At 31.8% G+C, this 15,163-nt stretch overlaps 2 protein-coding genes across 3 annotated transcripts in view; one reads left to right on the top strand and one right to left on the bottom strand.

Moving 5' to 3' along the window:
• The window catches only part of LOC148237294 (uncharacterized), a 24,108-nt gene extending 15,076 nt beyond the window's left edge, over nt 1-9,032 (top strand). Inside the window, exons 2-6 of the mRNA XM_088205565.1 lie at nt 7,360-7,508; nt 7,577-7,802; nt 8,045-8,303; nt 8,363-8,565; nt 8,630-9,032. Coding sequence (XP_088061691.1) covers nt 7,360-7,508; nt 7,577-7,802; nt 8,045-8,303; nt 8,363-8,565; nt 8,630-8,904 — 1,112 coding nt within the window. The 3' untranslated portion in view covers nt 8,905-9,032. The remainder of the gene's footprint in view (nt 1-7,359; nt 7,509-7,576; nt 7,803-8,044; nt 8,304-8,362; nt 8,566-8,629) is intronic.
• Tango6 (transport and golgi organization 6) lies at nt 7,052-15,159 on the bottom strand. 2 transcript variants are annotated; one of them, XM_088205563.1, is made up of 6 exons: nt 14,993-15,159; nt 12,822-14,923; nt 11,855-12,071; nt 11,638-11,789; nt 11,274-11,574; nt 7,052-8,311 (listed from the first exon to the last, which is right to left on the bottom strand). In XM_088205563.1, the coding sequence occupies exons 1-5, from the start codon at nt 15,036-15,038 to the stop codon at nt 11,275-11,277; spliced, it is 2,817 nt and encodes a 938-aa protein (XP_088061689.1). In that variant the 5' UTR covers nt 15,039-15,159; the 3' UTR covers nt 7,052-8,311; nt 11,274. The 2 variants fall into 2 exon arrangements, with proteins under 2 accessions (XP_088061689.1, XP_088061690.1); XM_088205564.1 differs by lacking the exon at nt 7,052-8,311 and having other exon boundaries at nt 11,242-11,574.
• Between the last annotated feature and the right edge of the window lie 4 nt (nt 15,160-15,163).

Genomic DNA, 15,163 nt, shown 5'->3' with positions numbered 1-15,163 from the left:
ATAATGTTTAGTCAAGCGTAGAAACGGGGGGAGAAGTTCACTCCGCTGAGCGGAATGATTCTTTTTTCCAGTAAGCGAACGACGATTATTTATGTATTATATTAAATTATTGAATTGGTTTATCTCGGTGTAATCTTTAAGCAAGCAGATAAGTAAACCGAAATAGAAAAACGAGTTAAACTGCCATACAGATGGCAATTATTGTGGCACATCCCGGAAACTGAGACTTCTCACGCGTTGAGTATAAATGCCGGAATTCTTATTCAGGGCTTCCTATAATTAATATTTTATAGACAAAGTTTTACAAGTATAATTTTGCCAAACATGTATTTTATGAGGGGTCCACCCAGTAGCGCATGTAACGCTAAGGTGATTCAAACGACAATTTTGTACGCAAGAAAAATAAATAACAACTCATTTAGACAAAAGGTTTAACTAACAAGAGCGTGACTTAGCAGACTCCATTACCACGCCCATTAAATGCTCACATTGACTAGAAAAACTACCCTTTGTGCATAAGTACGCAATAGACAATGCATCTACAGCATAAAAACCACCCCTTTGCATTAACGACCTTCGGATATGTTTCGCTGGTCGAAGCGAAAATCAATCTTGCAATCAAAAATTTAATTTACATATAAGAAATTTAAAACGAAGAACCTTGTTACTTATTTAAACTGACAAGTAGATTAGTTCCTAAACACAAGAAACTCTTTTACAAGAGGTGAACATTTAAAAACATTTTTTGTAAAAATAATTATAGATATGTCTGTAAAGAACAAGTTTAAAAAAGTTGTTTTAAGGCAACTAAAATTAATTTTTCTGAATTACATGCATCAGCACGCTGGTGTGTGAAGTAATTTTCCTCCGGCCAAAAGTCCAGCTGAACGGAAATAAAATCTTTTATTTTTTTATATAGGCAAAAGTGAACTTTACTTATAAAAAAAATACCTTTAATAAACCAGATTTTAACCATTAATTCGTCAGATTAGAATTTATATCCGTATCGCAAAACATTAAACGATCAATCGCCATTTAATCACATCCGACAAATTATAAATCGCACACAGTCTCAAAGAGCCCACCCGAATTGAACGTTTCAATGCCCCTTTTGCCATTTTAACGGTCTTCAAAGACATTCAATCGGTATTGCCCTTTCATTCCGCCTATAAAAGTGGAAACTTGGCTGTAAAGCGTACTTAATAGATTCGCAGATTCGCCTCGGGTCATTCATAATATTACTGTGTCTTTCGTGTGCCGTAGACTGGATTCGATCTTTAGGAACATATAGACACATTAAGATCGTGTGTCTATGTGCAAGAAGTGCACTAGTAATGACCGGTTTTCAATGGCGTGCGATTGCTATAAACGCGTGCTCTATAAACCATTTCCCTACAATTGAAACCATTGAAACTGTAAAATTCAAACGAGATCGTTTGAGATAGAAAAGCAGATGCAGCTAAATTGTACAAGTGTTTGTATGATTAATTGTGGTTTACCTTATATCATAAATTCAATGTTATTGCTATTATTATTTGTTATTATTTCTACAACAATTTTCAAATCTTTAAATGATGAACTTTTGAATTTTATTTTGACGTGAAGTAGAAACCGGCTGCTTCTTCTTAGAGTCGTTTGTCGGTATTTGGCGTAACTCCGCTTGGTGCGAGTTCAGCTAAACTCTCACGAGTCCTAAGTCATAATTTCAATACCCAACCGCCTAACATAACACTAATAATACAATTGAGCGTATGTTATTTTAGGCTATGCTGATACAAGAAGAAGTAATAATAATGACATAAATTTAATGAAATTTCTTATTACGTGTATATGGTCAAAATTATTACATTACACATTACTCGATTCGTTTCGCATATTAAAACGGTTTGTTCTTATTATTATATAATTATACATCAGGGACGCCGAACCGTAGGAGAGCAAGCCGATTCGTTAAATTACTATCTCGACTCAAATTGGTCCGTTAGAAAATAGGAAGCGTTCGTTGCTAAATTAATAATAATAATAGTAACGCATTATGCGATGGCAATTTTAGATTGATGAACGGATGGTATCGATCCTCTCGTGACTATACATGGCGGTTAAGTGTTAACTCTTTCCGGCCAAAGACGCTCAAGTTTACTTTAATGACAGAAACGTGAAGACGATTCTATTGATGAGGTTTTATGATAATTCGAGCAAATAAAACGCTTTGAAACTACTTTGTAAGACATGTTTTGTAGGAAGTACTAAGACAAAATACAGGTTGAAACATAGCTTTATGTAATCAAAAAATATTTTTATTTTATTTTTAAAAATTATTAAAAAATACTGTAATATATGTGTCATATTTGTGAAAAAAATATAGATTATGAGGTAATAAGCGTGTCTTATAGATTGTCAATTTGCACCACAGTGCTGCGGTACCTCGCACCAGTGAGACACCGACAGCTAGTTTAGATATATTTTCAATAAAATTCACTGTAAGATTGTATGCCAAAAAGATAAGATATTTCGTTTACTTTACATTATATCATAGTCTCGATTTTAAGATTTTTTTTTAATTTTCCTAAAAATTTTTTGATTATAATTTGACACATGTCAAAACATCAATGTGTAATTTTACATATGAACTTATTTTATCTTTGCGGCAATAAAGCTAAAAATTATTTCACAGTATTGCACAACAGTATAATATTCAAGTCACATATCTAAGGTCACCATAATAAAATGCTATAAATTATTAATTCTTACCTACCACAATAGGTCATTCGGCTCCGTCCAATTTTTCTCGAGTCCCACAGTCTGATTTTGACCTCCCCAGCTGTGTGGCTGCATCTGAGACTGTAATTTCCCGTACTTCACGGTCTTGTACCCATCAATTTCCATATTTGAAGTATCGGAACTAGTCGTGCTTGTAATTATAAAGGCATATCTCCCAATCGCCTATTATTCACTAGGGCACAAGTATGATTTAATAGCGAAACAGCGAGCCATAGATATAAGACCGATGACCATTATAGGGGCTTTTCTGAAGAACCGGTTCAAAGCTGCATCAGCTGATCTGGTCTTGCACGATCTTAATTAGATCTAAAGGTATAGCACGTAAAGTTGGTCGATTTTTCAAAATTGCGGTGCAACGGTACCCTTACTTTATACCACTATATATTTTATTTAAGATCTTTGTTTTTTAAAAGAATGTTTAATTATTTGCACAAACAGTCTTTTAACACGTAAGGTATAAGTTTTTATTAAGTGCTTCATATATTTTAAATTATATAAATAAATGTTTTTTTCTTAATAAGAAAATTTCCATATAGATCAGATTATTTATGGAAACCGCTTCTACTTTCATTGTATGATCCGGTCACATTGACTCCCCAAAAGTTCAACTCGATCTTTAAGACCATACATTCTAACCAAAATTTAAATATATTCATTATTTTAATTTATTCGGTTTTTTCTACTATTCGATAATATAATATTTCGGCAACTATTTGAATAGTATTTTTTAATAAAATATTTTGCACGTAACAAATTTATACTTTTATGACATGTCGGTATGACAAAAGAGACAACTTGACCTGCCGATGTTTATGGCTTAATATCGTAATATTGGCTCAGTTTTTTTGTTTTCTTTTAGCCGTTTAATACTTCGTATCATTTGCCAAATTTTATTATTATTTTTTTATTTAGCGATTTGCTTTGTCGCCAATGATTATATATTAATAGCATAATATTTAGATTCTCATAAATTTGGCTCATTAATGACCGTTTAAGACCTGCAGATTTAATCTCTTCATTGTATGTAAAAGATGCCTGCTGTCTGTTTATCTTGTCGCCGATTTACGTATATGGATTTGAGAGGTCCAATTGATGAACCCGACACTACCTTAAATAAGTCTGTGAATGGTTGTCTTTAGAGGTCAGTAATTCTCTAGTCACCTCATTAAAAATTTGCCTTGCTAACACTTTTCGCCTCTTATTAAGGCGTTTTCACACACACATCTTAATGAAGCTCATGAACCATGTATTTCAATGAAATTTATTATGTATAATTCTGTAACTTTATGTTAAATATAAAATACGTCTTTACTAAAAGTATACTCGCTAGTTCTTCTCATGTATCATTAACATTCAAAACATGCATATTTCACTAACCTTTGAAATATGCAAAATTCCACGTATGATCCACGACAATGTGTTACTTGAAAAGAGCATTGCTTCTAGTGAACTTTTAATTTTTTCATTAAATAATCACTCGTTAGTGCTAGTTTAATTTTTAAATTAATATCAATGCCGTTTTAACTGCTTATTCTAGATCTTAATCATCTGTAACGAATAAAAAGTATTCATTAACTGTTATATATGCCTATAATAATCAACGAATCAAATTTTAAAATTCATACCAAAAAATACTAGATAAACCTCTTCATTAAAATTCTTAATAGCCTAAAAGATCAAGGCGTGTTTTTAACTATGATTACAACACAGATTTTCATAGTCCATCGATTTAGGGTCAGTGCCTTAGGCGCGATTCATTTTAATCCATTTCTTGCGGCAACCATCGGCGTAGAACAATAACTGAGATTCTCACGATACCCAGTTCTTCGATTATATCATCGTTTTTTTGTTGTATCAGTCTCAAAAAAAATCCAACACGAATTAGAAAAAAAACTCGTGTCGTCGTGATTGACATGTCAGCTCAAGGAATGACCTCACGCCATTGAAAATCAATTATCTCGGCTTCACGAGCACGACATTCACTGGAGAGAGCATTTCTATCGCTGTTTTCCTGTAAATATTAAATTCTAAATAATAAATAAATTTACTATACATATTTAAAGATAAAAAATGGAGTTTGTATATTATTTTACTAATATACCTACCGAAAATACATGAATGGTGAACCAATCAAAATTAAAATTTCAATCTTTCCTCTGAGTTCAAAAAATCATAATAAAACATTACCATGACTTAACCATTGAACTGCTGTCAGGATCCCTAATAAAAAAGTAATAAAGACCGCTGACACAATTGGTGCAATATTACATTTTAGATTGAAATATTTCCCACAAAGTACCTGTTGGTGAATAATATATTTCATTGTAATAAATAACACATTGCATTTTCATGAGCTTCATATTTTTCTCAAACTAACCCCTAACTTGTTCTGCACATATTTTTACCACAATTAGATGTGACACATTTTGGACAATTTCACTTCAGATTGCTCATTGTTACATGAAAAATATTTTTATCTGTAGTTGTTTCATGCTATCTATTTATAGAAGTTAATGCATAAGTCACTTAAACAAATCGTTGACTTCTTAAATATAAAGCAGTATCTGAAAAAAGTAAGTCGCAGCGCCGTGAGATACCGCAGCTTCCTTACAGGGGCGCCGCTATTAAAATTTGTTCATAAGCTTATAATTTATATTTTCAATTCAATCTGGTGCAAACCAGTAATTCACTTAATAACTAAGTATTTGCATAAGCATTTAAAAAGTATTACTTACTGTTACTATTTTTACCTAACCCTTATATTGATATAAAATTTGCTATAATTTGTCATAGCGCGCGTTGGTAAAACTTGGATTAACAAGAGCGTTGAGAGTACAAATACCGCTAGTGTCTTATTTTCTGCCTTTAACAATCACAAGACTAATATCTACAGGGCATTGAAGAAGCCGTCGAATTATTACTGCGTAACGTTACAGTGAAATGCAAAGCTATAGGAATACCACATACAATCATATCTTGCAACTCCTCTTGCGACTAGTAAGGGAAAGGGATTTTCCATAAGTATTCAGAAAAATGTGATTAATCTAAAGGTCTTCAAATAATTCAATGCTGTTTATATTTCCTAGAAAGGTTTTTAATCTTGTTAGAAAATCAGTTGTAAAGTAGGCCCAGAAAACGTTAAAAGCAGTTTAAAATTTGGTTCCAAAAAACGTCGTTGTCATATTTAGCGAACGGTCGCCAAAAGAGAATCATAAAATAAACACTTTATTTTTAGCATTTTAAAGGGTAGTAATTCTAGCTTTAAAAGTAGATAGCTCAAAATAAACAATGTCATAGAAAAAACTAAAAAGATTCAGTTTGCTTTGTATAAAAATAAAGACAGTTCAAGATAGATTAAAATTATAAAAAACAGATATCTATTATATATCCGAATTATTGTTATACACGTTGGAAACGCATTAGATAACGCCTGTTGTGTTACAAATGTAGATTTACAGTACTAAATAATTACGATTGATTTGAAAGGTTTATTACATGTGACCTTTATAGCACATCGCTAGAAGTCTAAGCTTATAAATCAAATAGCTACATTCCACAGTATAATTCAATTGTATCAATTAACACTTGAGTTGATAATAATAATAAATATATCAATTATTAAAAATAGATTTATCTTATTGATAGACTTCGATTATGTCAGTTATATGAATTATTGTTATAAAGGCTGATAATTTATAAGGCTAATGCCTTTATGTTAAAACTGTAGATTTACATCAATAAATAAATCTTAATATAAACTTTATACGTTGCAGAAATAATATATACTATTATATTATATACGGCTTATAACACAAAGAACTGTTTGCATTTTAAACTATTCAAAATTTACAGTATTAATAAAAATAACAGTTTTAGGTAAAATAGAGTATTTTTTTAATTGAAATTATTTATTAAAATAAATAAAAATTGTTAAAAACAAATGTTTATAAACCATAAACACCTTAGTTAATAATTATTTGTAAATTCTGGTTACCTTTGAATTCACATCAAACAGATTTGAAACACTATGACTTCCTAAAATATCTTTGGAGTAGTAAATTATCAGTTAAATCAATGATAAAGTTCTATAACTATTGTATGTTTAGATTTTAATTGATTTTTCGATGTATACAACTCTAGTTTGATTGAATTAATCTATAAATATTACAAGGATCGATAATTAATATTTTAAACAGCAAAACTATAGTTGTAAGTTTCATGGGTTTAACTACAAACAGATTAATGTAATTATTATAGTTAAAAGAATGTGTTACAGATTATATTGATTATTTTATTCGAATATACACATACAATACATCAAAAAATAATACAAAAAGTTCACCGCATAATATTACAATTAAGAGGAAGTATCAAAAAATTTTCATGCAGCAAATTTCCATTGTTCTATTGTTCGCCTAATATGCTCATTATGAAGTGCACTCCAGAATCTTAATCGCCCGAACTTCTGAGGTCAAAAAGTCCGTAATAAAACACTAAACGCCTCAGAGTTTAACTCAACAATTCGCCTAATGTCGCATTGTGTATTTGAGATTCTAACGTCTCATTCTCACATTTCAGAAGTGTTACACTTGATAGGAGAGCCGGACTTTAGAGATGTTGCTTTAAGATGGGAATACGACAGAACACCGACCGATCAAGATGCCGTGAAGTTCCTGATAAGATATTGCGAATTGCAAGCATGGGGAGCTCACCGATGCCGTACGATGGTAAGTTTATCTTTCTATAGTTCTATAATTTTCCTCAGGACGGACAATTAATACTAATTATATTCCAGATTGTGGAAGCCATGGACGAGACGAGCAATCAAGTATCGGGACTGTTGAGAGTGACCGATCGCAAAAAAGGAAGAAATGGACGTACCTTTTCGACAAAAATAAGCAATCTACGTATGTCTACGACGTATTCGTTTGAAGTTCATCCAATGAATTCACACAGAGAAAGGAAATCATTTGATCAAGATGCAAATTCGACGAAGAGCATCATAGTACCCACTAAAGGATGTCAGTACGATTATTATAATTAATTGATTAATATAGTAACATTCAATACGATAAGGGTTGTAAAGATGAAGCTAGTATTTAAAGTAAAAAGCTACATCGAATCATTCCTGATACTATAAAACATATTATTGATTTTCTATATACGTAATAAGCTGATAAATTATAAGATAATATGTTATTTTTTATTTAATTGAAGTTTGCTGCCTTTTATTTTACAACCCTTATTTTATACACAATAATAGTTTCCGCACGAGCCACACAATGTCTGCCGCATGCCAGCGAAGTAGAAGTATCCACCGGTCCTTATTTCGGTGGAAGAATAGCCGTAGAAGCAGCCGATGGTGAAAGATGCGCCGTATCAGGTGACGCCGGTAGCAGCAGAGATACTTATACTTTGAGGATCGATCACGAAGAGTGCGGAAGCGATGTTAACGAAACAACCGTAGCTACTTTTGTGATCGTTCAAGAAAACCTGCCCATCTTGACGCACAGCACAAGACGGTAACAATCTGAAATTAATTTAAAAAAAATAATATTAAAATACATTCGGTTTTTTACAGATTTTTGATACTATGCTCTTATAAACCTGAAACTTTAACGGTGAGAGCCGGTATAAACTTACCGACGAGCGGTTCTTCTCCAAACGTTAGATATTATAGACCACACGCTCCCGGATCCGTTGAACCGTATGATAGCATTGACGATTCAATCAACGATATCAATTCACCGAGAGTAGATGCAAGAATAGCCGATCAAGCTTCACGTATGTTTTTTTGTGAATAGTGCATCAATACGAATATGAATAATGATTTTTGTATTTATTACAGCGAGTATGACTCAAAAGATTATGACTATAATATTGATAGTGGCAGGAGTTGCCGGCATGGCTTTGCTCGTCTGGAAAGTCATACCAGGATCAAAGACCGACCTAGACACTATATCCATTGCTTCAAACGATTCGATAACTTCCAGATATACAGTTCAACCTTTGGATAATCAATCAGATTCTGGATCTATTTATTCTATATCGCTTTCAGAATGCGGTCATTGCGGAGATAGCAATCGACAAACGATCATTTCGGACAATACTTCAGAAGCTTAGTTGTCGTAGTATTGCACTTGGTTTATAAATTTGCATTTTAAATTATCAGCGTGATTATGTAATTAATCAATATGTGAAGATGGAAGGAACATGTTAACTGATGAAAAAAGATATTTCACTCCTACTTATTTAGATCTCTTATAAAAATTGCATCTATCTACTCCTTTAATTTATTTTATTTTTTAGATTAAATTAAGACCATCGTGGCCTAATAGGTTACCCCAATGCGCCACGATGGTCGAAAACAAATTTTAAATTTATAAAACATAAAAAAAAACGTATATATACATAAATATAACAATACTTAAGCATAACAAAAAATTATAAAATATTAAAATTAAATGATACAAACTGGATCAGATCCTCGTAGCTAACATTAAATAAGTCAATATGTAATGCCAGCGTATTAAGGAGCCGGATGGCCACAGCTATAGGCGAGTCGGCAAGTGCGGATGTCCTAGCCCTAACGGCCATTAAAAGAGGTCTCGATCGTGATTCTCGAAAATGTTCCGGAACCCAAAACTGGAATTCCTCGAGAATAGCTGGATTGTCGACAGCACCTTTTAGTAATTTGAAAAAATGCTTAGCGACATACAGCTTTCTGCGAGAACTCAGCGAATCATATCCCAACGCTCCTAAAAGAAAGGCGCTGGGATATAAGTACGGATAATAACCAAATGCCCTTTTGTACAGGTATCTTAAATACCTTTTTTGAATTTTTTCCACTAAAAGGGAATATTCGGCTATTCGGGGATTCCAAATTATAGATCCCGATTCAAGAATGCTACGAACTAAGGTGTCATAGAGGATGCAAATAACTGACAGATCGTCAAAGTGAAAGGCATTCCTCATAAAAAAGCCAAGCATCTTGGAAGATTTATCACAGACGTCGTGTATGTGTAGAGAGAACCTCCATTTGCTCTCGAAAGTGATTCCGAGATCTTTAGTGGAAGTTTCTCTAGTCAAAATGTTACCACCGAGATGGTAGAAATAAGCTGATGGCGAACGGGATCGATAAAATGACACAGTAAGGCACTTTCCGACACTAAAGGGCAGATGGTTAATGGAAGCCCATCTCCACAGAGAGTATAATATATCACTTTGTAGAGAGAAGGAGTCCACAACAGATCGAATGCATTTTAATAATTTTAAATCATCTGCGTTCAGAAAAAAACTTGAATTTTTAATTGCTGTATTTATGTCATTTATAAATAACACAAAAAGCAGAGGTCCCAGATTGGATCCTTGAGGAACCCCCGAAGGGGTAAAATATTCTTTTGACAATCGTCCACCATAGGTTACAAACTGTCTACGATTGCTTAAATAGCTCAAGAATAACCGAGTTAAATTATCTGAGCAACCGAGGTTCGACAATTTTTTTAATAATAACCTATGACAAACTTTGTCAAAGGCTTTCTCAAAATCTGTATACATGACGTCTACTTGAATTCCCGCATCGAGAGAAGTTGTCACCGTTTTGGTGAACGACAAAAGGTTACTAACAGTCATAAACTATACATAAATCATAGTTGGGATCGAATTTTTAAAAAAGTATCATATTTAACGTTGACATTTTTTTACAAAATATGTTCTGGGAATTAAAATTTTTGAATCAAAAACCCTAATCTAGATTCTTTTTTTTATCAATAATATGAATTTTCTCCTACACTAGTTTTTTTAGACTAGTCTCAATTTAACATCAAAAATGTACAAATATTTTTGACTTTCATTTATTATTAATACTTTATATACTCTATAAGCAATACTAGAAATTAAAGGATCAAATAATTATGGAGATCTATATAATAAACCATCTATCAGTTACTAAAATCACACAATGTTTTACAAAATATAATATATATATAAATACTTGTATATTGGGACAAAAGCTCAAATCTACATATAGCATATATAGCTTCAAAATTTCAGATTGATATAAAATATCTATGAAGAGAACAGTGATCTATATATTATATAGCATTAGCAAAAAATCCACAAAAAGCCAACGTAATTAAAAGTGCTCTTCAATAAAACATCAATTAACATGCTTTTTCCACAATTTTCCTTTAATACTTACGCTATAATTTTTAATGCAAAATTTATTAGATCAAAAATGACATAGCATAATAAATATAACCTCAATTAAGATTCTCATAATTAATATTAGTCATATATTTCATTAGAGAAAATTGTGTTATAAAATAAAATAATTTATATTTTTAAGTGATTTAAAAATATATTAACTAATATTTGTTCCAATTAAAATATGATTTATAAGATATAGTGTAAGTTTAGTTTTATAAAACCAAAGAAATGAAACAATAAAAAAAATACATATGCATTATAAAACGTTGTTTTATTATATTTACTTTATAAAGGTTTTTCGATAACGATCTTCTTCTCCAACTTGACCGGCGAGAATATCATTCCTCTCACAATATTGTTCAATTCTTCCAAGGCTATCTGAGCGTGGAGTCTCACAGTATGATCTTCAGCTTCGTTACTGTACAACTTCTTCAACGTTCTATAAATCGGCAACAGAGCTTCTCTCAAGAAATACAAAGCTTCTCTTCCCAATCCTTTTAATAAGCTGGACACCACAAGAACTGAAGCTCGTCGGCATTCTTGCGATTTGTCCGTCTCTAATATGCTGTTGATGCAATTCAACATCTAAAAAGAATATTACAATAAATATAATAATTTAATAACATATTTTTTCCATAAAAAAATTACCTCATATAAAACTGGTCCTAATTTATATGACAATACATTTGATACTTCAGCGAGGTTTGATAAAGACGAAGCTCTCAATAGAGGATCGGAATCTTTACATCCGCATAAGAAAGTGTTCAATAATAAAGATTTATGATTCGCTGCCATATCACCTTAAAATTTAATAAATATTATTAAAACATCATCCGATTGTTATAATTTATAAGTAGAACATTACCTAAATTCTTAGTGACTTTTACGAGCACTTCTCCTATTTTCATCCTAACTTGTACAGCATCGTTTTCTTCATCAGCCATTCCTTTCAATTCCTTCTTGGTATCTGAGAATTCTCTGGTCAATACTTCTAAAACGTCTTCTGTTGAATAATTAGCTAATGCGGCTAACCCATTAATTGCAGTTAGATAAATGTATGAATCATCGCTCTTCAGATTTTCCTAAAATAATTTAAAAAATTGCATTAAGAAATCAACCAAAAATTTATGTTACATAAATGCAGATTCCAGATAAAAAAATAATCGATTTATAATATAAAACCCATTTTTCCGATTGATACATGCTACAGGTAGCAAAAAAGGCACTGTAAAAGATCGATTTATTCGAATAGTAAGTACTTTTTATATAAATATAATTTCATTGCAAATTTGTTGCAGAAAAGCACTCTTTCACACCATTAGCCAGTTAGATTCGCCATCTAATTTGAAAATAGCGGCCATTTAAGAAAATGAAAAATTCTTTACTCTATTAAAAAATAAACTATAGAAGACAATTTTTGTAAATGGAATTTTGTTGCATACTCTATTTACGCCCCATCAGCTCTAATTGATCAAAATAATACATCTCATATTCTTTGGGTAGAGATTTTTTAAAAATGTCAGAACTCCGTTCCAGAAAGGACAGTAAGATTATGCCTATATTTTTAGATAATAATATGTATGCAGAAAGTTTACAAAATGGGAGCAGTTATAAATAAAAAAAATATGCAAGTAAAGGAATTAAAGATAGAGCGAATGTATTGTGGTTTATATATGTCACGCCAAACTGCTTCTAGTAAAATATAGATAAGGGGTGACTCATCGTTGAGTCATCCAAAACCTTTCTCAACCCCGCCATTTTGATAGATACCATAATGTATTTCAAACAATAGTAAGTAATATTAAATTGAAATATAAATATATAATAATCACCTCAAATATACATTGGACGTAATGCTTCTTAGAAATAGTTTCCACATCCTTTTCTTCAATCAATTTCGTCAAATGCATCATCCCGTGAGCTCTCACTGGTAAAAGTGGATCACAAATCTCATTCACAGCCTTCTCAAACTCAGTAATCTCCTTCAAAGATTTAGAAGGAGAACCATACGATGAAATTGAATCAATTTCATTACAAATAAATAATATACCATCGTTCTTACATTTTTCTTTGATAACACTCAAAGATAGATTTATACGTTTCATGGACGATTGTATAACGTTATTATTTGGATTCTCTCCTAATAATAAACTGAATAGCATCAAACATATCATTACGCATTCTTCATTCTTAAACGATGTACCTTTATCGAGACTGTTCGAGTATTCGTTCAAAAACGATATTATAAATTCAACGATAAGACTCGGATCATCTTTGAAAGAATCTAAGACCGATTCAATCCCTGTCAGTTTTTCCAGAGTTTTTAACAAAATCAATAGATACTCGGATTCCTTGCTGATCAAATCGCATGTTTCATCTTCGTTTATCAGCAATTCTTTCGATGATTTATTTCCTTCGCTTAATTTCATCAAAGATGTGAGACAAAATACATAGAAAGCGTGCGCCAATTCCTTTTTAAAAGGACGTTCTTCTAAGATCTCCAGAATACAATTAACGGCAGCTTCTACGGTTATATTACCTTCGTTTAATGCATATTTAGTTTGAATGCCATCTTGAGTCGCTTCAAATAAGACGTGTTCATTTATAATGATTTCTTTATGAGCTTTTTTGAATATCAATGTATCAAACCAATCATTCGGGCGGCAATTCTTAGACATGAAATGCTTTAATAATAAACTATCCAGTTCGTTTTTCATATTAGGACAGAAAACTCTCAATCCAAATATATGATAGACAATCGGAGTTAATAGATGAGCCGGTAAACTTAATTTCGTTTGATTGAAGCACAAATCTAGTGATCTGACTAACTTATTTACTTCGTTAGAAGATAATAATAATGTACCATTAATTAATTCATCATTTTGCGTAAACAATAATGGTTTAATTATGGTATATATAACTTCCAAGATAGATTCATTCTCCGGATACTGTTCGTATAGATTAGCAGTGCATGAAGCTGTTACAATAATATAATCATTATTCGATTGTGATTCAATTATATTTTTCATCTGGTTGCATATATTTGATAAATAATCTTCAATAGTCAAAGATCCGTGCTTAACGGAAATCAGTCGTTTAATCATATCTATGTGCTTCCATTGACTTCCAATATCAATGTTAGAACCATCGAAGAAGCATCTCATTGTATGCAATAGTCCTTCTTTAGACACTAAAATAGTGCTTAGTTCTCGGCTTAAAACCTTTCTCATGAAAGTCGGAGGAGGCGGATCTTTAACGCCTTGTAAAACCAAAAGTTCTCGGATAATCAAAGGTCTATAACATTTAGAAATGATCGTATCTAAGATCGTTCTGTAATAGACTTGCTCTTTTTGTAACGAGTTCCATAATTCATCTGTCATTGTAAATTCGGATTCATCGTACAATTTAGAAACGCCGGGCTTCACAATCGGGGCGTATCCTAGCTGATACAAAGCCGCTAAGTAATCTTTTAAAAAATTCGCATAAATAATTGTCTTTAAATCTGCATTTTCAGACAACGAATCGAACAAATTGCACATAGATTTTAATCTATCATACTTCTGCATCGGATTTAGATCTTCTTTGTTGTATAAATGAGCAAATTCGCTTCTCTTTTCAATCGAAACTCCAATGCCGGGAATGAGAGTCGGTAATATACCCATCGGAACGACAAATTCTAAAGAAGCTTTTATACATTTTTGAAAATTTACACTGAGCAACTCATTAAAATTGTTTTGAAGTTCGTTTTCTAAGCATAATAATATATAACTTATGAGAGATACAAATTTCCATTGAATGCTGTCTTCTTCGTAGCATTTGAATTTGGATTCGTCGAAATATCGGCAATTAAACACATCTGCATGGTCTAAATTAAGTAGCTTTAAAGTCTCTGCTATGTTTTCGTCTAATATTTCATTGAAATCTTTATCTTTGCCTGAAATAATATAAATTTTTTATGTAGCCGTTTTTTTTAGGTTATGTCATATTCAGTTCTTGTACTCACTGATTAAAATCAATCTCGATAGCGAATTATATAAATCTTGAGCCATTCTTGAATCAACGTTTCTTTATATTATTCAATATATTACATTATTTAACGTATAAATAGTGGTTATTGTCAGACGCACGAATTGTACAATAACAAACGGAAAATGTCAGACGTCGAGGTCCTAAC

The sequence above is a fragment of the Plectrocnemia conspersa genome, unplaced genomic scaffold (assembly GCF_051122295.1).
Source record: "Plectrocnemia conspersa isolate PC_06_02 unplaced genomic scaffold, ASM5112229v1 ptg000002l, whole genome shotgun sequence".
Lineage (NCBI taxonomy): Eukaryota > Metazoa > Arthropoda > Insecta > Trichoptera > Polycentropodidae > Plectrocnemia > Plectrocnemia conspersa.
This window is presented reverse-complemented; position numbering and strand designations above follow the sequence as displayed.

Coding starts and splice junctions, on each gene's coding strand:
- Tango6 (XM_088205563.1), bottom strand. CDS start 15,038: ATGGCTCAAGATTTATATAATTCGCTATCGAGATTGATTTTAATCA. Junction 14,924..14,992: donor ATCGAGATTGATTTTAATCA/GTGAGTACAAGA, acceptor ATATTATTTCAG/GCAAAGATAAAGATTTCAAT. Junction 11,575..11,637: donor TAGGACCAGTTTTATATGAG/GTAATTTTTTTA, acceptor TATTCTTTTTAG/ATGTTGAATTGCATCAACAG.